Below are 25549 nucleotides of genomic sequence, written 5' to 3'. Positions count from 1 at the left end.
TCATGGTAGTAACTTGTGCCCACACCAGTATATAACATCACTCTGACCAACGAGATAGCGTGAAATATAATGTTTTAATGTGCTATTAAGCACCAGGGGAGTCCTCCCCCCCCCCACCTCTCTCTCTCCCCCTCTCTCTCTCTCTCTTGCTCTCTCTATACATTTCTCTCTCTTATACACAAAGCTACAAAGGAGATAATAGTTCTGACATCGACTGGCTGTTACTGACAATGCGATTTATACAACATATAGCACCCGTTATTGATCGATCTTGTAAAACTAGGTTGCATGCTGTCATAGTGATATCATGCCGATACAAACTACCTACCCTAAATGAGAGATGAGACAAACTACCAATGATAATGGTGTAAAAGAAATGTAGATGTTGTTTTGACCATGAAAACAACGATGATCGCATCAATGATATAATGGTCTGCATTACTCTTATTATATGTCTGTAGTTTCATTGTGGTTATTATTATTGACTTACAGGAGGTTGAACATAATTTACTAGACCTTTTAAAATGGTGTAATACTAACAAATTAAAAATCAACACGTCCAAGACAAGGTATATAGTTTTTGAAAGTAAACGTAGACATGTGGAGATAAATGAAAATAATGAATTTCATTGTGCTCGGCACAGATAGATAGAACAGATACATTTGATTTGCTTCTAGGAGTTAATTTAGACGAAAACCTATCATGGCAAAAACTTATCGAGTGTATCTCTTCCTCAATGAGGAAAACAATTGGAATCATATTTAGAATAAGACAACTTGTACCTAGACGAATCTAACAATTATCATATAACATCCTTATCCTTCCGCGTAAATGTATGTCTTATGGACTAGAAGCTTGGGGATGTACATACCATTCATATCTTCAATCTATTATTTTGTTACAAAAGGAATTAGTGCGTGCAATCTGTTCCAAAAGACCTAGAGAGCGTATTTCATAGTTTAAAAATGCTAGATGATTATAGACTATACAAATTTGTAATTGGTATTGTAATGTTCGACCTAATCCATCACACTTTACCGCACGATGTCTCCGATTATTGTCTTAAAATTGAGCATGACTATGATACAAGGTTAAAAAAATGAACTATAAACCAATAAAAATCAAATCTGAAACTGGTAAACACTCCATGTAATACTTATGCGGGCAGTATTTTGGAGAGGATTTCCACAGGAAGTAAAAAAGATGAAAACACTTTTCGGAAATCATTACGAAAGTATCTCTTATCAAACAATGTATAACTGATCCCCTATGAATACCTGTAAATGTGTACATATAGCATGAATACCTGTAAATATGTACATGTAGCATTGCTTCTGTGAATTTTCTAAATACGTTGTATAATCTATATCATTGAAAGGACTGGCCTCGACTAGCGTGCACGCTATTGCCGGTTCCTTTTTGCCAAAAACTGTACTTTAACTATTGACTGTTTTGACTATGATGACGATGTTTGTTTGGCAAATAAATTTCATTTCATTTCGTTTCATGGTTCAATTGCCAGTTAACCCGCCTAAACAGCATATTCTCGCAATGTATCTTTCATTGACGGGAATGATGATAACGACTCGGTAGAATGAATGTTACTTCGAAGTGCATAAAAATATTTTGTAGAATACAGCCAAGAATTCAAAGAGAGAGCAAGACTACAAAGAGCTTTAAAGTGTTATACAGAGATGAAAAGAGGAAGGTATGATCGAAAAGTATGAGATAAAGTTAAAAGAAGACTAAGAAAACAACAAAAAAAAAACCAAACATGATCAAGTCTTCAAATCTGATGTTTGCCTGTCGTTCTGTCTATCCGTCTATCTTCTTGTTTACATATCTGATTCTATCTCATCCTCTTCCCCACTTCGCTTCTTCTCTCTGCCAAACGATGACTCATTATCAAGAAGTTTGACAAAGAGCGCGCCATCCAACTCGAGGGTCAGTTCTTCAGTCACGTGACAAGCTGCTCATAGGCGATGAACGCAAATAGCCTCCTACCGTGTTCACGCTCAGTGTTAACAAGGGATGGATTCAAGAATAAGTGACAGCGCGCCGATAAAATCGCATTGGATACATTCGACTTTGAACAAAAAACAAAACAATGCAAAGACATTCATCGCTATGAGTGTCTTCTTGATCACACCATTGATTACACGCTGGACAGACTCTAACTCTGGGACTGACTGAAAAGCGTACAGTGAAATTTGTGATTGAAGCAGACGACGCTGTATTCACGAGATTGTGGACTGGATATGCTCTGAATGAAATGCACCTACCGTAACTTATCAACATGTGGGCACAAGGTGCGCTATTCCTTCTCATCGTACAGGTATGGGAACGATGTTTTATGTTCTATTGCTAATTGATTGTATATTGATATCTCTTTTTCATCAAATATGTATTTCCAATGTTTGCTTGTATGTATGTATGTATATATGTATGCTTTTTTTTCTCTATGTAAGGTTTCTTTAGATCGATACATGGCTGTGGGTAATTTTGTTTTATACGAAATCTTGTGACGTTCCTATCAAACATGAATAATTTAATGAAGGCTAGATGCATTTCAAGATCTAATTGCAGACTTTCTTTGCTTTATCTCTTTCTAAAGATTAATCAGTTCCAGAATACAATTATGAAGAGCAATTCTTGGCGAATATTTAGTTCAATCAATCATTTTGCCGAGTAGGCGCATAAAAGATGACTTAAGTAAACTGGAATCCCAGGTTGATTGCAAACAGCACTGCTATCATCATAGAATGTCTTTACTATTCTTGGCAACTAATTTTCAATATAGATCTGAATGGAAAGTTGTAACTTTATGCCAAACGCTGCGACGCTATTCGTCAAAATTTTGGCCGAATGTCGTTACCTGTACATTAGGGAGGAAGTTTAGCGTTTCCGCGGCATTAATTGGTTGATTCGCCTGCTGACTGGGGGAGCGCGTCAATGAACTCATGTCATCAGCAGGCGGAAAGGGGAGGCGACGAGTGAATGGATGAATGAATCGTAAAATGAAACACATATCCCGCGCAACGTCACTGGCTGTGATCTCATCTCTACCTTTCCGTCTGTTTGTCCGTCAGTCCGTCTAGGTGTCTGTCTGTTTGTTTTAATATTCAATGCGCTTCCTTGCTCTATCATTTTGCTCTATCATTTTTGTTTACTATTCACCAGCTCTCCCTCTCCCCCTCTCAACTTTCTTTCCTTCCTCTCTCCCTCTTTTTCTCTCTCGGCTCTTTCATTTCTTTTCTGCTTTCTGTCGTTACCTTCCCCTCCCCCACTTGCATTCCTTCCTTTCCCTCTCTTTCTTTTCCTGGTCCCATCGTTCTCCCTCGAACTTATATCTGACTGCCCTATATCTTGCCAGAATCATACGCCCGTGCCCGCGTCCCATATGAATCCAGAACGTGGGATCCCAAATCTAATTATTAAAAGCGGGCCTTTCACTGCACTAATTGCCGGATCATCGCAAGTGCCATTAACTTCCAATCACTGTAAAAGTTGTCACTGAGAAATTTAACAACCACTTAGTCTTTAATTAGTTTGTAATGATCACATCACAAGGATAATACTAACAACAAAAGCAACAAGCGGCCTATATCCATCCATCTGGCCATATACTTATATTAGTTATATATCTATATATCTATCTATTTATCCATAGGTTTTGATAAAAAAGAAGATATTTTAAATCATTATCAGCGTCCAACAGCTTTTAATCTTTCCACCAAATTTTCAACATGTTACGTGTTTTCTTCAGGTCTTCTTCACGCTTGAAGAACAGAAGTGACATGTCAAAAATTCGGCGCAACGATTAAGTTGTTGGACGCTTATAATGCATTATAATCGCTTCACGCTATGCAGTAGTACACATCGGTACAGGACAAGAAGGGCGGGCACCCATGGTCTTGTTTTGCCCAGAGTCACCTCTGAGAGTGGGAAAAGGGCTTTTTCTTTCTCTGGAGCTATGCTTTGGAATGTTGACTTCCTGCAATTATACGCAGTTCTCCTTCAAAAGCTACCTTTTGCTGTAATTATTTGAAACATTTCGCCTCATAACCTGGGTTATTTGCTATCTGACATATGTAGATCTTGTTAGATCCATTTTCTGTAATCTCTGTTGTATATTTCTGTAGTGTTATTTGTCTGTTTCGTTTGACTGTTATGAATGAGTTTGTGACACAGGGCCTCTAGGGAGAACAGTGCATTGACTACTGATAGGGCCACCCTGTATAAATATGACTAAATAAATGAATAAATAAATAAATAAATAATGTATCACAGTATTTTATTTTCATCTTATTTATATATCAGGGCCCGATACCATTATTTTGATAGTCTGGTGGCAAGTTCGTGCTACTAAAATCTTCAAATCAGAAATTTAAGCGGTGAGAATGGTGTCTTAACTTAAGTATGTCGTGATAACAACGTACAAGGGACGCCAGTGGACGTCACGTCGCTGTGATGCATAAGCTCCTTTAACAAGCTTTCGGGCCTCGACCCTTTCGTCAAATCTACAATATCAGCGACAAGCACATACAATGTATTATAAAGTGATTGCACTTTTCATGAAGGTTTAGCAGTGTATAACATACTAAGTGCACATACAATATGTACTTGTCATTGATAATGAAGATCTGACAAAGGACCGAGGCCTGAAAGTTTTATATCAAAGGGACTTGTGCATTACAGCGATGTCCATACTGCATGATGCCTCGTCTTTCTGTTGTCACGATATTATGATATATTATGTATGTAGCAAGATAGAGAAAACGTAAGACTTGGGAATGATAACACATAACAATATAGGCACAGAAGTGTGTTTAATTGCTGGTAGCATGCTTAGTAGGTATGATTATAAGTCTTTTTTTGACAAATTTGGAAAAAATACTCTCACGGATTTCCATTAAAATGGTTTTGAAAAGAGGGACTGTTAGTATGTCAACGGGCGTGATCTAGGGCAGATATAAACCAAGAAGTTTACAACGCAGGGGCCTCTGAACGGGGGGGGGGGGTGGCAAGGAACATACACACACGTTTGACTGTTAAAAAATATATAACAACAGCGAGGGGAAATGACTCTCCGAACGTTACATACGAGACATTAAGGTATCATGAAACGTAAATGAAGAATTGATTACACTGTCATCAAAATGAAAGAGCTCCCTACGATAAGCTTCTCATGATATGCATTTTATCCATCTCAACTAATGTTCCCTTTGATATATAATCACTTTTCAATGCTTAATACTTTAGTTAAATCTGAAGCGGGACTTGCAATTAAACCAGGCAGTACGTGTATTACGTAACCACTTCCTCCCAGACAGGTCAGTCTGCTCTGCAGAGGGGGACCATTTCAATCATTATGACCGAAGCATTTAATACCCCAGATTGCCATTCAAATCCTTCTCGAAGACGGCGTCTTACACAACGGAGAACTCCTTCATTAAATCTCTGTTTTAGATATGATCAACATCTGCATGTGTTTTATGGTATGGAACGAATGATACACTGATCCCTACAACATGCAGGAATATTATCATGAAGTAACTTTTCTTCACGTGATCTTTCCACTTTTTTCTGTTATTTCAAGTGCATAGAGACCTCCCCCAAGGCACTATAGGCACTAATACGAATGTTAATTTATAATGTTATCATCATCACAGATATCATAACCATAACTAGTATCGTTGTTTTCATCATTATAACATTATAGTGATTGGATTGCCACACTGAAAAGCTGTATAAATTCGTTTGGGTCAGGTGAGCTTCAGTATGGGCAGAACATTCTTTAACACCCCTCAACAAATACAATGGCTATATTTATGGTAGAGTTCTAGAAATTTTGCCAAAACTTCAAGGAGGGTATCTAAGATCGCGTATTGCATACTTCTCGGGGGGGGGGGGGGGATGAATGAGTATTGAATAGAAAGGCCTGTTTGAAAGGCCTCTTTATAGATGCGACTGAACTTGTCTTTGAGAGTTAAGATGGTACAAACACAGTTTAGAAAGAGAAAAAGATAATCGAGTTTTTCTATTCAGGAGACCACAGAGTTGAGTGTGTATAATGTCTATCCACATCAACATTATTTTTAGTTTACACGCATATACGTATAATTCAAGTAGAAAAAGAATGAATGCGTTATTGTTCTTATCTAACTTGAATTAATAGAACACAAAAAAGTGATATGGCGCTCATCATTACAGCATCGGGGCATTTAAAGGGGAAAGGTTGACCACTGCAAAATAATTGACGCATGGAAATATTAAAGATTTTGATTTGATATGAGGGAAACCTCTTGAGGTAATTCCTTCCTCTTAATAGAAAGGAGAACGCCGGTGTATCTCCGCTCCTTTGCACATGCACTACGTTTAGTAACAGGAGCAAGGCGGCATACTGTGTCATGTCAATCACAAGGTGCCCCTTCCTACCGGCAGTCCGTTGCGCCATGTGAGCATCAAGCTTGGAAAGCCACGCGACTTGAACATGCAGGTCTTGCAGACACAGGGAATAAAGACAGTTCGTTGCTACAGAATTATAAAGCTGGATGTCTCTAGTCATTCCAGATGAAAAAGATGTAAACTCAAGAGTCCCGCTAGCAAGCAAGCAAAAGATAAAGAATCTAGTAGGACTTCGTCGCTTTTTCATCTTTTTAGCGTCTCTTTTTCATTCCCTGTGTTTTCAATGATGCAATGTGCAGTGTGCCCACCAACGCATCTTGAAGACGGAAATTATCAAGATTATCGCAGGAAATTAAGACGGGGACAATTCATGACAGATCGGCATTTACTTCGCTTTCCACCCTCAAGAGATGAATTAGAAAGAACGGTCACACGAGTAAAGCACTTTTTAAGAGTTTTTTTTTTTTTCACTTGCTTTGCGGAAGACGTGTTCGTAAGAAGAATTGCAGAAAGACTTGTGCCAAAAAAAAAACTTGCCACTGAACAATTCTCAGAGAAAAGAAGAGCAAAAACTCATATATCAAGAGAACATTGACCCTCTAAGAAGTGACAAATCTATGACTAATTGAATACATTGCATGTGATTTATAGGCCTACTCGCTGATTAGATTATGTCGATGACGGTTTCCGTAGTTTTTCGCCTTTACGTAATTTCAACAGCAAGGAAATCTCTAGCAAGTTGTTTTAGAATAGAAATGTTTCGCTTCAACATATTTTTCATATATTCATAACACGTATTTCTTTTTAGCAAGACAAGATATGTTTTGTATACACTCATATTCTATGTTGAAAATGAAAATGAAAATGAATATGAAAATGAAATGAAATGAAATAATATATCGCACTATATAGGTGTTAAAGTCGTTGGTCCGTGGAGGGTATCTGTGCCATCTCCCTGGTTGTCCCACACTTGTGCCTCATGAGAAGTTTAATGTGAATTCTAAAACATAGGACCTCCATTTCATGTCCTATCCAAAGGAAAGATTGCCTTGCCTCGTACTGGAGGGGACGGTATGATTACACACAATATTGCACAGTTATAGACTCGGGAATCGAACCCTGGTCCTTTGGATCTGGAGGCACACGCGTTACCAACTGAGCCAAATCGCCGCCCAAGTGTTTTACCTGGTCATAATTAATAACTGTATTCTGTGCATTGATACATATCAAAAACAAAATCTACTGCAATGGAGTGAGGGGTTAGAAGGGGACGCTGGCTTGATAGATGGCATTGTTCCACAATCGCATTCGACTGACAGGTGCATGCTGGCTGTCGTTGGACTAAAAGTCCTAGTCGAAGCTGTGCAGTCTGCGTACACGGTAAAGGTCAATCGACTCTCGAAAAAGATTTAAAGTGATCTAGGGTCCCGTAAGATGATTCTTTTTTTCTCCCAACAACATTGACATGGCTCCACTCAATGATGCAGTTGCGACATGTTTACCAATTTACTGTTTAGCAAGTGCCATTTCTCATTATGTCGAAAATGTAATCGCGCAGTAAGTGGGGGAGAAGTTATAGCCTGATAGGTCATGCCAATATCATAGTATGTTGGGATGCGCCCCCTCCCCCTCAAAAACAAGCAAACAATCAAACAAAAACTTTGATACAAGTTTTGATAAGCTGTAGCAAATTAAAGAATATCCCATGAAAAGATCATGAAGTTCTAATAACCTTCAAATTTCTAATAAAGCTTGATATTTTTCATTCTGATTTATTTGTGTTTTCAGTTTTGTTTTCATTCAGTTCATGCATAATATAACCTAAAACATAAAGGACAAACATACTTCAGACACTTACCATCGTACCCTGCCACTGAAACCACCATAGGAGTATGTTCCACCCTATCAATTAGAAAATTGCTCATTAATATGTCGTAATAATCTCAACCCTGAAGGCTTTGACATGCTTTTTTGAGATTCAAAGTTGAATCAGCCTTTCAGTTATTGTATTAAGAGTAGAATAAGTATATAATTTTGTGTGTCTGAATTGTGTACATATTATACCTGTGTTTATTTACTGTATGGCGTCCAAATAATGGATCTACGGCTGATCAAAATTGTTTGTTTGTATTTCTTATTCTGTATTCTGTTAAAACATATATTCTTTTAATTTCTGAATTTTTTAACGCTCTGAGCCTTATGGAAAGAGCGTATTTAACATTAATCATATTGTATTGTATTGTATTGTATTGTATTGTATTGTATTGTATTGCATTGTATATTCTCATAAATGCTTAGGAGATCTGGAAGACGTTCACCACATACATAGTACACACCATGCAACGAAACATTCTTCGTCACATTCTGTCAGACAATAACGTGAAACAAGCTGAAAGAGACGAATGCATGAATTGGCGTAGAACTACTACCTACGAACGTATGGGACAATATACAAAATAATAGCTAAGTGATTCCAGCTCGGTTACCATGGTGAAACATAAACAAGACCCGGGAGAAACAGGAAGAAGACAGACACAACGCGTACGGAGGAACTCTTGGGTATAGTTAGCTTGAATTGACACTTCCAGCCTCGCGGCCAAATCATGCTCCGCAAAGGGGTTTGTCCTCGTCATCAAGAGATACAGATGTGTCACATTGTCCGCGATCATATCCCGGCATCATTTTACGTGCATGCTTCATTTTTTTCTCCACTTTCTCTTAACTGTCTAACTAGGATAAGCAGAGGGCATCGAGCTCATTCACGTCAATATTGGTTTGTCAGGCGTCGGAAAGGCGGAGGTGGTGGAGAGGATGGGGTGGGGGTTATAATGCTCCATGAAACGCGCTATGCCGTTAAAGGTTTTGTTTAACTGAGTTTGGGTGTCTCCTTCACATGTAAGATAAAGGAGCAAGTTCATTATTACTTTTTAGTTCACTGTTTACTTTTTCACGTGTCTCACAACTCAGTTCCATCGTCATCCTCGAAAATGACACTATTGCCATTCCTAGCTAATATGATTGGGTGATGACCATTGTGTTTTACAGTACATAATTTACATTCCTTATGTAGCATATGAACTCAATCATAACTTTTTTTGCAGTTGGTTGCTTGATACGCACCGGGATTGCCACAAGATTATATGTGCATATATGGTCGTTATATATATATAAAGTTTATGGCTGACCTTGTAAACGATGAAGTGAGTAGAATTTTGATGGTATATTTCAAAAGAAATAAAAGCAAGCGAGGAAAGAAATCACTCCTATTATGCCCTATGAAATGTGACATTTTTAATAGAAAAAGGAAATGTGGAGAAACCTATACTTAAAGTCATATAAATCTGAGTGTCTCCTCAGAAAATGGATCATATCCTATATTATGAAGCTACTGGAATTCAACCATATACATGTTCAGTCAATTAAGACAGTGAGATTTCTCTATTTAAATCAAATTAATATAAATATTCGCTGGCAACAAAGAATGGTCATTATTAGCTGGGTGCAGGCTGTCGTCTACCATCAATGTGGTCTTAGTTTCCTCGAGTTCACTCGCCTCCCCGAGTTTGGCAGTAAACCAAAAATAAACCAGGCAGGTTCCGGGGGTTGCTAGTTGGCAGTGATTTTCCTTGCCCCGGTCTGCCTGGTAGCTATCCTCCTCAAGGGACGGAGAGGATATCAGCCCTGACAGGTACCCCCACGCAGGCAATACAGTGGGCTGGGCCGGGGACACCACTGCAGCCTTTTAGCAGGTCCCGATGTCTGAGACTTTAAAACGGACATAATGATGTTTCTTGAACGAGACTAAATCTTGCGGTGACCGCGAAAAATGAATGGCTTTGACGCCACTCTCTCTCTCGCGCGCCCGGAAAGCTATGTAATTTACATGCAGTGATATTGCTGGCAACCACACATGCAAACTGGTAGTGGCGGTAATGTCATAATCTCACAACTGCCTCCATATTTTTTTTTTGTTACCTAAAAACCATGAAAATCCTTTCTTCGGTCAACAGATAAACAATTAATTTGGCAATGAAGTAGAAATTCCCCCTTGATTACATCATTTTTATGTTATTAAAAGTAGTAGTCATATCCACTGAGCCGGGCCACTGAGCCACATTGGACCCTCAGTCTCGAGATCCTTGGTTCAAGTCCCCTGACGGCAATCAGTGTGCCTCTTGGAAAAGCACTTTATCATCATCAGTCTTTCGAAGGGGGCATTTCAGCGGCATGGCAGCATGCTCATAAACATTTAATTGCCTCCTTAGTTACCACGTAAAATCAATCCAAACACACAAGGGAAGTTTAGTAAAGGTTTATGTAAATATTGATGGGAGACCTGGTGACGCCATGACGTCATCAACCCTAATTTTAAAGGTATGTGGTTGCCACTAATACCATTTTTTCGTGAAAACATTATAAACTGAAATCCTCTAGTTGTCTTAAACCAGAGAATATTACCAAGCTTACCCTCTGCTTTAACATGACTGTACAACCTTTAGGGATATGGTTTTTCCGTAGGCCTATCTCCCAAAATAGTCTGGTAAGGAAGTGTATAAACACGGTGCTTCTCCCACCCCCCTCTTTTTCTTGTTTTTCCGTGCTTTAATTTCGCTTCCTATAAGGCCTGTTGCATAAAGGTTTGAATGCAGTTAGTTGCAACTTGGAAAAAAGGCTAAAGCAAGCGTTTGATCCCAAGTTCATTTGCATAAAGCAAGTTGCGATTGACAGTAGACGTTTTTTGTTTTTTGTTTTTTTCATGCGACAGATTTGTACTGAAATACACAAAATTACATTTGGTTTATATTCAAGTTTTATTTTGGAGTTGCAATTGATCGTATTATGTTACACCCGTTTCTTCTTTGCCCGACGCCGTCTAATATCTACCATGCCTATATAGAGTATAAAATAACTGTCATGACAAAACCGGCTCCCATAATCAGAGGGCGAGGATAAAAGAGCCACAGAGTTGAATTGAATTAATGATCACCATTTTATACGCCTTTCATGTTTTCATTGAATTTCCATTACAAGAGAGAGGGGTTTCATTATATCGCGGGAGAAATCTGGCAAAAAAAAAAAAGAGCAAAGAGGTTGTCTTTGAAATGTGTGCACATATGGAAACCACTGACATATAAACTCATCTTCCAATAATTCATGAGGGACAGTTATAAGACAACTTTAACAACTCAGATTAATTACCAGCACTCTGTTTTGCTCAAGCTTTTTCCTCATAACATTAAAACAAAATAGTCTGGGTGCCAGGAGTATAAACAATGTGACAACTGATGAAATCGTCTTCAACGTTACGCTTTAGATACAAATTTTCATTTCCATACGCTCACAAGTCATGAGGTTAGGTTGATTTACAAGAAGGCTGTCTTTTATGTGTTGAGTATCCGCCTCATGCAGTCATGCGAGCAAAAACAAATGTTGCGCAGTTATTTATTCTTGATAGAATAATTCAAATTTGTCAAGAGATCATTATATTCCATCAGTATCGAATGTCATGAAATTGAGTAACTTGAGAGCTGGCAAAAACATAACTGCCCTTCAATATAACATCTATAAATGCACTTAATTGCATTTCACTACACTGAAGTCACACAATTCGAATTGGATGATGTCGTGCTATTAGCAGCGTTGGTAGCAATAGCGCTTGATGTGGGAGGATGAATAGTTTAAAACTGTGGCCACGTTCACACTGTTAAAACGCTCGAATTCAATAGTGTGAAGAGATTTCACACTGTGTTCACAATGTGTCACACTGTGTTCAAATTGTGGTTCTCACACTGTGGGACACTGTGTTTCTCACACTGTGGGACACTGTGTTTTTTACAGCAGGGATAACCTCCCATTCATGCCCAATAAAGGCCTGCAAACACCAGAGCTAAAAGACTAGGAACTACTGTAGAGGTTGCAATAGCTGCAGTAACTGTTCTGGTATACAGATAGGGGAAAAAAGAAGGACCAACATTGCAGCAATTGAGGAAACATTTTGTAATGATGGTAGTAAAAACTAAACTATACAAAACACTTGAAGGAGAAAACTTGAAGAAGTATTAGAAGTGGTAGTAGAACTAGTGGGAGGGGTGCGAGTTCGTGGTATTTGAAGCACTTTAGGGAGTATTTGTAGTGGCAAAATCAGTTGCATTGGCCTGTTGATGTAGTGTTTGGGGCAGAATCAACTTCAATCACGTCTCAGGCAGCTTAAGAGGAAGAACAAAATGTCAACAAGCCACATTTTGTGAACGCATGTGATTGTGCACGACCATTATTGATTTTTCTTTTATACGGAAGTTTACACATCAGTCAATTTCTTATTTTTCTTTGAACCAAAGTCATGTATAACTTTGATATTATTGTATTCCAAGATCTACTTTGTGCGTGAAAGTCAGCTTGAAATTAAAGCTTCTAATTAACCTCATTAACCTCATAAATCAGATAATGACGTGATTAAAACAATAGTTAATCATAGCTAACCATACTGATTTAAGGTTCGCAAATATATATATATATATATATATATATATATATATATAATATATGTAGACATCATTCATTCATTTTGAAATCATCTTGACGCTGTTGCCGAAACAGGGCTTGATTCCCACCTGGGCCAAAGTGGTCGTGTCCTTCCGGCTCCTGACCTACTCCAATCCGTCCAGCAAACTCATCGATGGCACCTGCTGCGATGGAATATCCACAGAGCTGTGTGATACAAAGTGTGATAACAAGTTCAAGATCTGCTTCGGAGCCATTGGCAAGTGAGTGCACATTATACAGCTTTCATTCTCTATTGTGGTTATTCAAACTCTTGATGACCGCCTTTTTTTGATATGGAAAACGTGCTCTAGCCAGGGAGCTGGACAGGAAATATATCTCTTGGCTTAAATGAAACTAAGTGACAGTAACACGTTAAGACTACTTTCATGCAATATGCTATAGCGGGATTACGCAACCCTCACCTAACTGGAAGTAGTTTGGGGGACATTCTTTATGCCGATCGATGACCAGAGAAAAGTACGAGGAGGGACATGACAGACGGTAGTGATGTAAACAAAATCATGGACCAGTTGAAATTATAGTCTCCAAGCATATCTCGCTGCTCTCGATTTTGAGCTTATTTCTAGAACATCCATGAAGGCGACAGGTAAAATTATACAACATCATGTAACTTTTTTAGAGAACCGTTAGACCTGACATGCCAACAGAATAGTTTATGCTAACAAATAACGGACATTAAGATTTGATAGCGTGTGTACGAAGCGTCTAATGTCTTGTGCACATCTAGTGTTCTGTGCTCATGCATCAATGGTGCAAGCTCTTGCATTCAAAGAACCTGGTTTCGTTACAATAACAATCCCTGAACTACTGACTGAAAATCTAAGGAGCCATTAATTTCGTTATGTATTTAATGTGATCATCAGGGGCGGATCCAGGAATTCCGTAAAGGAGGGGGGAGGGCGACTTTACAAAATTATAGGGGGCGCACGCCTCCCCCATTTTTTTTCAAACAAATCCGCCACTGAGAATTTAACGTTACTTAGAGATATGACAATCTCTCAGAGCGATGAACGCGCAAAATGAACTCAGTTTAAAGTGATCCCGTCGTCAGTTCATATAAAGTGGCAAATTTATAATCTTATACATTCTTTTTTACTTCCCTTTACTCAATCCTTTAGTGATTCTAGTCTGGATAATTGTCCGTACGGAGGCTTCGAGACGCTAAAGATTCACGAAGATCGGGATTTGTTCCTCTTTCCTTCCCCAATGCCCGGCGGGGTACCAAACCCCATGATACTATCGATCAACAAGTGGAAAGTAAGTAGCTATAAAGAGGAAAGCCATTCCTGTTCACTTTACAGTCTAATATAAAAACGAAACGAAATTGAGAGTGATAACAGAGGAGAGTTTGGTTTCAATTAGTTTGAATGAATTTAAAAAGCAGTATCACGATAAACACAAAATGGACATGCAAAAAATATGAATATTTATGTTAGCTATTTTTAGTGTTATTCTTGCTTGCTCATGTTTATTTCTGAAATAGTAAAATCACATACATGTAGTATTAAGCATGACATAATTCAAAACATGAATCAAAGGTAATTTATGGGAACATAATTAGAATAGATTGACATGTAGAAAATAATAACATATGTGACTGCAGATAGCCTATTTCAGATTTATATGTGATGATTAGATTGTAGAATGCGTCATAATCAAAATCGTCATAAATTAATCAGTGTTATGAAGTATTTCAAAACCAAGATAATCTTAAAGCAGTCTCAGGAGTTAGAGCATAATACCCCCACAACTCATCAGCGTGATAAGCGGAAATAGGCACTTTGAAACCGCACATTTCGAATCCTTTGCAATAATCATGCATTGTAGGACAGACTTAAGCCGACATTCATCACAACTTGTCAACTGAGCTTCCAATTTGATTATCACCAGACTACATTTGACCTTTTTTCTAACTCATTCTTCTTTTTTCACAGTTTGCTTTTTTTATGATATTCAACACGTCGTATATCAAACTGTCTTGATTACTAAAAGGCCCGATCTAAACCTTGTAAGGAGATATGATTGATAGCCATCATAAAAGGTCAAAGATGAAAGCAAAGGAATCATTTTGTGTTCAAAAAAAAAAAGTGACAAGCATTTCGTAAAACATTCAGATGCTAGCATGGTTCCATCGTATCCTGATGGAATGTATTACAGTGCACTCCCGTTATAACGAATACGGTTACAACAATATTTCGGTTACAACGAAGTAAAAACTCAGGCCGCAAAATCATCCGCTCTTTGTTCTTTATTGTTTACTTGTTCGGTTATAACGAAATTTCGATATAACGAAAGAAAATCGCCGGTCCCGAGGAGTTCGTTATAACGGGAGTCCACGGTACTTTAGCTTCTCAATGATGACATAGTTACTGCATGTTTGTTCAAACAGCGAGGCTTCCGCTTCAAAATGAAAGTCATGGATGTCAACGCGTTCTATGACCCGGAAGTACATGTTGACTCTTACGGCCGGGATTTTTTGTTATCACCAGCGAGGACGCCGTCAACGGCGCCAAAGAGGAGATGGATAGTGGACGGCCAAGGTCCTTCACGGTAGGTTTAATCTGATGTTAAAAACAATTGAAACAATTCTAAAATAGTTCTTTCTATGAAACAAATTCAAATAGGCAGTCATATATATATTATATATACATTTTGATGGAATGCTAGAATTATCTCAGATTTCTTTTTGTCAGTGTTTTATCAGTTACAAAAGATAAAATACTTCCAAATAGCAATGGAAAAATTTCTGTGTAAAACTGTCGATTAAGATGACTAGTAAGATCATGTTGTGAATCCATAATAGCATTGATGGGAAGAATAACACAGCTTAGAAAAGTAGATCATCTCAATGAAAATGCAGTATGAGGATATGTCTAACAAAAAAAAAATGTCTTTACTCCTTTCTCCATATGGATTTCCGAATGGAGTTCCATTGGTTTTTTAATTACATGCTGGGCACATGAAATCAGAATATTGCTTGGCTATCGTCAACACATGTTTGCATCTGTCCTGTGATAGAGATGTGTGGCTAATTTTTTATATTGCTTTATTCTCTTCTTTGTTTTCTCCTGATTTCTTTCCCTGCCTTTGTCGTTATCAAAATATCTCAATGGTAATCGATATCATTGTTACTGTTGACTATACGATAAAAACCAATTGACAAAGACTGTCACCACGCATCACTTACACAGCCCAAGTTCCCATTTCCTGAATTTAAAGTAGGATCAATATTATAGTCAAATGTGTGGTACGCGCGGGGAAGTGGTAAGCGTTTAGTGAGGATGTAATAGATAGAGTGTCTTCAACAATTAACGCCGATAAACTCAATTCATTTGCAGACACACGATGTCTTCTTCTCTATGTCTCGATCTCTCCATCTCACATGCAACATGTTGATGCAGCATTCTTGTAGATGTCAAGGTGTATTGTGGCATCAATTACTACGGCCCGGACTGCTCTGTTTATTGCCGTCCCAGAGGTGATGGTATTGACCACTTCTACTGCGATCCGCTGACGGGCGACATGATCTGCCATGGCGGATACACCGGATACAGATGCCAAGAGGTACGTGACGTACACAAGACTGTCGCCATGTCTTGGTCCCTAGTGTGTCCGAAATTCTCTTCGTGGATATTTGCTTGCAGTGCAAAAGCATCGCAAGGTGTCCTTTCGCATATTATTTTATGTACATAACACACAATACGACTATTTCCTGTGCCTGCTTCCGGATCTTTAACAAGCTATCCGACGATCTTTTCATCTTCTTTTCTTTGATTGTCTTCCGGACAGTTTTTAAGTATTAAACATCCTTTCTTTGAAAAATTCCCCATCGCACCCCTATGCACACTTTTTTCATCTGTGGTCGTCTATCCTGTTGGGGAAGGGATACACACTTTACCTAATTGCCTAGTTTCAGTGTGTATTGCGTTTGGTTTTGTTTTAACAATGCAGGAAATCAACGAATGCGAGTCCGTGCCCTGTCAACACAACGGTACATGCCATGACATCGTCAACGGATTCTGGTGTATTTGTAAGGAGGGTACCACAGGTAGGTCATGGGTGCTACAGCTATTCGATTTTCCGAAGGTTCGTTGGCGGCTAAGGATATGAGAATGAATAATAATGAATAAAATGACTACACTCGTGCTGTCTGCAAATTATCCTTAAAGCTTTACACTTCACTTTAGCTTCCCTTAGAAAGGAGCTTTAAGACTTTGAGTATGTTTTACAATTGTTTTTTCTTCATCTAGCTTTCGCGAAAGTCGACAAAGACTACAGTGTAAATGTGTACTTGGAGTGTAAATATTGATAGCTTTAAAATGTGGTCTCGTGTATATATATATTTAATGGATAATGCTTTTTAATGTCAATTTTCTTTACCGGTTGACACAGGGAGGTTTTGTGAAACCAACCCAGACGACTGCAGGAGGAATGACTGCCAGAACGGTGCCACGTGCGTTGATGGGTTTGCTGCGTATACATGCATGTGTCCTCCTGGTTTCACGGGGACACATTGTGAGTTCAACATTAACGAATGCGCAAGCTACCCCTGCCAAAACAATGCGATTTGTTCGGATGGCATCGACGGATACGTCTGCTTGTGCGTACCTGGCTTTACAGGAACTCACTGTGAGATCGACATAGACGAGTGCAGCAGTGGTCCTTGCCACAATGGTGCTACCTGCATAGATAAGATTGACCGATATAAGTGCAGGTGCGTCAGGGGATACATTGGGGAACATTGCGAAGTGGATGTGAACGAATGTTTCAGTGAGCCATGCCAACATGGGTCAACCTGCTTGGATAAAGTCAATCACTTTGAATGTGTCTGCGCTGCTGGATATAGGGGGAAACTCTGCCATATCGACATTGATGAGTGCGCCAGCCACCCGTGCGCTAACAGAGGTACTTGTGAAGACAGAGTTAATGGCTACACTTGTACCTGCGCTGCCGGATATGACGGCATTCACTGTGAAAGAGATATTGACGAATGCGCGAGTAATCCCTGTGTTCATGGAGGCACGTGTAGTGATCTTGTCAATGGTTATCGGTGTTACTGTGAGCCTGGTTACGAGGGCGATGAATGTCAGACTGAAATCGATGAATGCCAGAGCGACCCGTGCCAGAATGAAGCACCTTGTGTCGACATTGTCAATGGATATGATTGCGTGTGTCTCCCTGGATACGAAGGGTCAAATTGTGGCACTGATATAGATGAGTGTTTCAGTGACCCATGTGTGAATGCAGCAAGTTGCCTGGACAGAATCAATGGCTACACCTGTGAGTGTGCTGACGGATTCGACGGAATCCACTGTGAAACCAACATTGACGAATGCAAAAGCTTGCCATGCAGGAACGGTGGATCCTGTGTCGATGGAATAAACGGCTACGAATGTGAATGTGTACCCGGTTACACTGGAGTTGAGTGCAATATTGACATCAATGAATGTGCTAGTGCTCCATGTCAAAACGGCGCAACCTGCGAAGACGCTGTCAATGGCTACAGTTGCAAATGTGCACCAGGTTATGACGGTGTCCATTGTCAAAATAACATTGATGAATGTTCATCTAACCCCTGCGACAATGGTGGAACATGCAGGGATGAGATCAATGGATACATCTGCGATTGTGTCCCTGGTTACGACGGTAGCCATTGCCAAATTGATGTAGATGAATGTGCCAGTGTTGTGTGTCAACACGGTGGAACGTGCGTGGATCATATTAACGGGTATGAGTGTATCTGTGCTCCGGGTTACTCCGGCATTCAGTGTGGGATAAATATCGACGAGTGTGAAAGCAATCCATGTGAAAACGGCGCGTCTTGCGAGGACCTTATCAACGCTTATCAATGTCATTGTGTACCAGGGTACACTGATACACATTGTGAAACAGACATTGACGAATGTGTCAGCTCTCCTTGCCAGAACAGCGCAACGTGTGAGGATGCAATTAATGGATACATATGCCATTGTGCTGCCGGATTTGATGGAGTACACTGTCAAGTGAATGTTAACGAATGTTCCAGTGATCCTTGCCAAAACGGTGCCCGGTGTAAAGACCTTATCAATGGTTATCACTGCAAATGTAAGCCAGGATACATAGGAACGCATTGCGAAAGCGAGATAGATGAATGTGCTAGTGACCCTTGTTTAAACGGGGCCACTTGTGTTGATCAAATCAATCGGTACCACTGTGAGTGTGTTCCTGGATATGTCGGCATTCACTGCGAAACAAACGTCGATGAATGCGAAAGCTTCCCATGCCAACACAGTTCTGTCTGTCATGACCACATTAATCGATTTACTTGCGAATGTCAGGACGGTTATGCAGGTATTCTTTGTGAGATTGATATCGACGAATGTGCCAGTGCGCCATGTTTGAATAATGCAACATGTTACGATGACATCAACGAGTATACATGTGAATGTGTGGCGGGCTTCAAAGGCACTCACTGTGAGACCAATATTGATGAATGTCTTTCGGACCCCTGTGAGAATGGAGCTACGTGTGTTGACAATGTGAACGGCTACGCATGCTTATGCACTCCAGGCTATGATGGAGACCATTGCGGAAACGACATTGACGAGTGCAGTAGTTCCCCTTGCAAGAACAATGGGAGATGTGTAGACCGAGTCAATGGGTACAGATGCAGGTGTCAGCCGGGATATGGTGGGCTACATTGTCAGATCGATATTAATGAGTGTACAAGTAACCCGTGTCAGAATGGTGCATCTTGCGTTGATCAAATAGCTAGACATCAGTGCATATGTGCAGCGGGCTTTAACGGAATCTTCTGTGAGAACAATGTTGACGAATGTTCCAGTTCACCGTGTCGTAATAATGCTACCTGTGTCGACAACATAAACAGCTATACTTGCCAGTGTCTTCCGGGATTCGAAGGAACATGGTGTCAAACGGATACAGATGAATGTGAGAGCAATCCGTGCCGGAATGGGGCGACTTGCCACGATGTCATCAATGGCTATGAGTGTCGGTGTATACCTGGGTATGTTGGCATTCACTGCGAGATTGAAGTAGACGAGTGCCAAAGCAACCCTTGCATGAACGACGCCACCTGCGTGGATAGAGTCAACAGGTATAAGTGCAGATGTATCCCGGGATTCATTGGGGTGCACTGTGAAACAAATGTCGATGAATGCGAAAGTTCTCCTTGTCACAACAATGCAACATGTGTTGATCGCGTTGACAAATACATGTGCAACTGCCAAGCGGGATTCGATGGTGTCCACTGCGAAAGAAATATTGAAGAGTGTGGCAGCAATCCCTGTATGAACAATGCCACTTGTGCCGATGGAATAGATAGATACGACTGCAAATGCCTCTCTGGATTTACTGGGGTGCATTGTGAAACTGACATTGATGAATGTAAGTCGTCACCTTGTCAAAATGGTGCCTCGTGCGTGGATCGTGTGAATGAATACATTTGCACTTGCCTCCCAGGTTACGAGGGACTGCACTGTGAGACAGACATAGATGAATGTTCAAGTGACCCTTGTGAAAATGGAGCCTCATGTTTGGATCGAGTAAACAAGTATAAATGTCGATGTTTGGATGGATTCAGAGGATACCACTGTGAGATCAATATTAATGAATGTGCAAACATGCCGTGCCAGAATGGTGCAGTATGTGTGGATCAGATCAATGGATATGTTTGTGAATGCGTCGACGGCTTCGATGGCACACACTGTGAAGATGACATCAACGAATGCGCAAGCTCACCTTGTTACAACAACGGCACTTGCCTTGATAGGGTCGCCGGCTATGATTGCGTGTGCCCTCCTGGATTTAGTGGAAGGCATTGTAACAACGATATTGACGAATGTCAAAGCGACCCTTGCAAGAACAATGCTACTTGTAACGATATGATAGACGGCTACGATTGCCAATGTTTACCTGGCTTCGACGGCATTCACTGCGAGATTGATATCAACGAATGCACTTCGTCACCCTGCCAAAATGAAGCCTCCTGCATTGACGAGGTCAATGGGTATACATGCACATGTCTTCCTGGTTACCGAGGTACACACTGTGAAACAAACGTAGATGAGTGTGCCAGTGATCCATGCCGAAATGGTGCGAGGTGCATTGATCGTGTGAATAGCTTTAAGTGCAAATGTCTGCCTGGCTTCGAGGGAAACCACTGTGAAGTGGACGTCAACGAATGTTCCAGCGACCCCTGTCTGAATGGAGCAACTTGTTTAGACGAAATAAATGGCTACGTTTGCTCGTGTTTGGATGGATTTCAAGGAACGTATTGTGAAGTGGATATTGACGAATGCAACAGTGCGCCTTGCTTGAATGGAGCAAACTGTACTGACTACGTGAATGGATACGCATGTGTGTGTAATCAGGGGTATGGAGGTACTCACTGTGAGGTTGATATCAATGAGTGCGAAAGCGCCCCTTGTGTCAATGGTGCAGCTTGTATCGACAACGTCAACGGCTATGTATGTTCTTGTTTGGAAGGATATCAAGGGGTCCATTGTGAGGTTAACATAGACGAATGTGCAAGTGACCCCTGCATGAATGGTGCAAAGTGCAAAGACAAGGTCAATGGTTACACCTGCCGCTGCCGTGATGGCTATGATGGAATTTACTGCGAGAACAACATTGATGAATGCGCAAGTTCACCATGCCTCCATTCAGCTACATGTGACGATATGGTCGCTGCATACGAGTGCTTGTGCGTCCCTGGGTACGAAGGAATTCATTGCGAGGTAGACACCGATGAATGCGTGAGTTCTCCCTGTGAAAATGGAGGGAGCTGCGTGGATGATATCAACGGGTACCACTGTACCTGTCCTGGTGGTTTTACCGGCTTACACTGCGAAGTTGATATTGACGAATGCGCTAGTACTCCCTGTCGAAATAATGGAACTTGTATTGATAAAATAAATCGCTACAAGTGCGTCTGTGTCGATGGATATCGCGGAAAAGAATGCCAGGTTGATTTTGACGAATGTGCCAGTAATCCTTGTTTAAATAACGCAGAATGTGAGGATGGAGTGAACGATTACATCTGCCACTGTCAGCCAGGGTATGACGGTGCGTTGTGTGAAAATGATATAGATGAGTGCTTGTCGTCGCCATGTAAAAATGGTGCTATGTGTCGGGATCACGTCAACAGATTTAGCTGTCGATGCTTGGATGGGTTCAGTGGTATTCTTTGCTCAGTCGACATCGATGAATGCCTCAGCCGGCCTTGCCACAACAATGCAACTTGCATAGATCAAATTAATGGATACATATGTAGTTGTTTGTTGGGCTTTGAAGGGACGCTCTGCGAATCGAACATAAATGAGTGCAGAAGCAATCCGTGCTTGAATAATGGAAATTGCATCGATGCCGTAAACAGCTACTCCTGCCGTTGTTCTCCAGGCTATTCTGGTATACAATGTGAAACCGAAATAAATGAGTGCGAAAGCAGTCCATGTCTTAATGGCGCTGTCTGCATGGACATAATAAACGGATTTTCATGCGACTGTGAACCAGGTTATAAAGGCACCCTTTGTGAGACTGACATCGACGAATGTGACAGCGATCCTTGTTTGAATGGAGCGACATGCCACGACATGGTTAACGAGTACAGCTGTACTTGCAGAGCTGGCTACAACGGAGTGAACTGTGGAAATAATATCAACGAATGTAGCAGTGACCCATGTATGAATAATGCGACATGTGTGGACAAAGTAAATCGTTACAAGTGCTTGTGTCGTGGCGGGTTTGAAGGAGAACATTGTGAAGTAAACATTGACGAGTGTTCCAGTGACCCGTGCAGGAATGGTGCTGAATGCACTGACCTTGTGAACAGATTCGCATGTGTCTGTAGGCCTGGATACGCCGGGGAATATTGCGAAATTGATGTAAACGAATGTGGCAGCGACCCGTGCAAGAACAGAGCTACATGCGTTGATTATGTCAACAGATATGAGTGTCAATGTGCAAGAGGTTATGAAGGGGATCAATGTGAAGTTAACATCAACGAGTGTGAGAGCAATCCCTGTTACAACAACGCCACATGTATCGATAAAGTGAATCGATTCCGATGTAGCTGTCTCCCAGGATACAGGGGAACCCTGTGTGAGGTGGACATAGACGAGTGCCAAAGTGGTCCGTGTCAAAATGATGCTCTGTGCATCGATAAAGTAGATAGCTATCTTTGTCAGTGTCAAAGAGGTTTTGCTGGTGTTTACTGTGAAACAAATATCAACGAATGTGACAGTCTCCCCTGCCAAAACGGCGGTTCTTGTGTGGATAGAATAGATGGATATACGTGCACATGTGCATCCGGCTTTGTCGGCTTGCACTGCGAAACAGATGTTGACGAATGCTCCAGTTCTCCTTGCCAACATGACGCAGAATGTGAGGATATTATCAACGGGTACAATTGCCACTGTGTGTCGGGGACAGAAGGTGTCCACTGTGAGATTGATATAGATGAATGTGCCAGTCAGCCATGCCAAAACGGAGCCGTATGCAGAGACAAGATGAATGGATATCGATGTCGATGTAAGCCCGGTTTTGATGGCACGCACTGTGAGATCAACATCAACGAATGTGCCAGTTCCCCTTGTCTCAACAGGGCGTCTTGTGTGGACCTTGTGAATAAGTTCACTTGCAACTGCCAGCAAGGTTTTACGGGAACATTTTGTGAGACAAATATCGATGAATGCGAAAGTGATCCCTGTAGCAATGAGGGAACGTGCCGGGACTCCATCAACGGTTACATATGTGCTTGCCTCCCCGGCTATGACGGGGAACACTGTGACAATGATGTGAATGAATGCGCTAGCTCTCCATGTCAGAACGGAGCCGAGTGTGTAGATCTGGTAAATGAATACCTGTGTGTCTGTCTTGATGGGTATATGGGAAGTAATTGTGAAACCAATATTGACGAGTGTGCAAGTGATCCATGCATGAACGGCGCGACTTGTTTCGACAAGGTAAATGGATATAGTTGCACATGCATACCGGGATTCGTGGGGTTCCATTGTCAAGTTAATACGGACGAGTGCGAAAGCTCTCCTTGTAGGAATGGAGGCAGGTGCATTGACAGGATCAACTCGTATGATTGCCGATGTGCACCAGGATTTGCCGGTACACTTTGTGAGGTAAACATCGATGAATGTGCCAGCAACCCCTGTGAATTTGCTTCAACTTGTTATGATAAAGTAAACGGATATGGATGTGAATGTCTTCCGGGATATCACGGCGTACACTGCGAATATGAACGTGATGAGTGTGATAGCGCGCCTTGTCGAAATGGTGGACGGTGTATTGATGAAGTCAACCGGTTTGCCTGTAATTGTACGTCAGGCTATGAAGGAGTAATGTGCGAAATTGACATCGACGAATGTGTAAGTCAACCATGTCTTCATGATGGTACATGCTATGACAGGATCAATGCGTACGAATGCGAATGCACGACTGGATACGATGGCGCGTCTTGTGAGCAAAATATTGACGAGTGCTCAAGCGTGCCTTGTCAACATGGAGGTACCTGCACTGATTACATCGCTGGGTATTCATGTAGCTGTCCAAGTGGATTTGAAGGTGATCATTGCCAAGTTAATATCGACGAGTGCGTGAGCAATCCGTGCATGAATAACGGCAGGTGCATTGATGATGTCAACGGTTACTTCTGCCGATGTTGGCCAGGATTTGAAGGGGTATTGTGTGAACTCGACGTTGATGAATGTCAAAGCAACCCTTGCTTACATGGCAGTAGATGTGTAGATGGTTTAAATGGGTATACCTGCCATTGTAAAGCTGGGTATGGAGGTCCACGTTGTCGGGATGAGATAGATGAATGCAGCAGTAGTCCCTGTCAAAACGGCATCTGCCTTGACAGACTCAATGGCTACCGGTGTCACTGCATAAAAGGCTTCTTTGGAAAGAACTGCGAGATCAACCGCGACGAGTGTTCGAGTGAGCCGTGCATGAACGACGGTACGTGTCAAGATGCCATTAACAGCTACTACTGCGAATGTCCGCCTGGATATGAGGGTGACCACTGTGAAATCATAACGGATGAGTGCAGAAGTGACCCTTGTCAGAATGGAGCGATATGCGTAGATGGCTTTGAGGAGTATACCTGTTACTGTACTATTGGCTTTGAGGGGGTCAACTGCGAAATCAACATCGATGATTGCGCGAGTATGCCTTGTAAGAATCGCGCCACGTGCATAGACGCTGTTGACAGTTATGAGTGTCAGTGTGTTCTTGGCTACGAAGGAAAGCACTGTGAAGTCGAGATCAATGAGTGTGACAGTCAGCCATGCAAGAATGATGGCACTTGTCTGAACGGGGTGAACAGTTTCTTCTGCTACTGTCCCGCTGGCTTCGAAGGATGGCTATGTGAAATTGAAACGAATGAGTGTGACAGTAATCCATGTGTCCACGATGGAGAGTGTGAAGATTTGCTGGCAGGATTTGTTTGCAAATGCAGGGAAGGTTTTAGTGGCGTCAAATGTGAGACAATACTGGACCACTGTCAGCTTCATCCATGTCATGGGAATTCAACGTGTTTTACAACTGAGACAGACTTTAGGTGAG

The 25549-nt window shown here is 41.1% G+C and overlaps 1 protein-coding gene across 1 annotated transcript in view; it reads left to right on the top strand.

Moving 5' to 3' along the window:
* The first annotated feature begins 2297 nt into the window (after window positions 1-2297).
* Window positions 2298-25549, top strand: part of LOC139743635 (uncharacterized) — a 28279-nt gene continuing 5027 nt past the window's right edge. Inside the window, exons 1-7 of the mRNA XM_071654102.1 lie at window positions 2298-2336; window positions 13007-13173; window positions 14092-14230; window positions 15363-15523; window positions 16375-16537; window positions 16925-17021; window positions 17366-25544. Coding sequence (XP_071510203.1) covers window positions 2298-2336; window positions 13007-13173; window positions 14092-14230; window positions 15363-15523; window positions 16375-16537; window positions 16925-17021; window positions 17366-25544 — 8945 coding nt within the window. The remainder of the gene's footprint in view (window positions 2337-13006; window positions 13174-14091; window positions 14231-15362; window positions 15524-16374; window positions 16538-16924; window positions 17022-17365; window positions 25545-25549) is intronic.

This window comes from Diadema antillarum, unplaced genomic scaffold (assembly GCF_040938485.1).
Source record: "Diadema antillarum isolate AM-2024a unplaced genomic scaffold, OU_Dant_1.0 seq00001099_RagTag, whole genome shotgun sequence".
NCBI lineage: Eukaryota > Metazoa > Echinodermata > Echinoidea > Diadematoida > Diadematidae > Diadema > Diadema antillarum.
The sequence above is the reverse complement of the archived record's forward strand: the minus strand, read 5'-3'. Positions and strand labels throughout refer to the sequence as shown.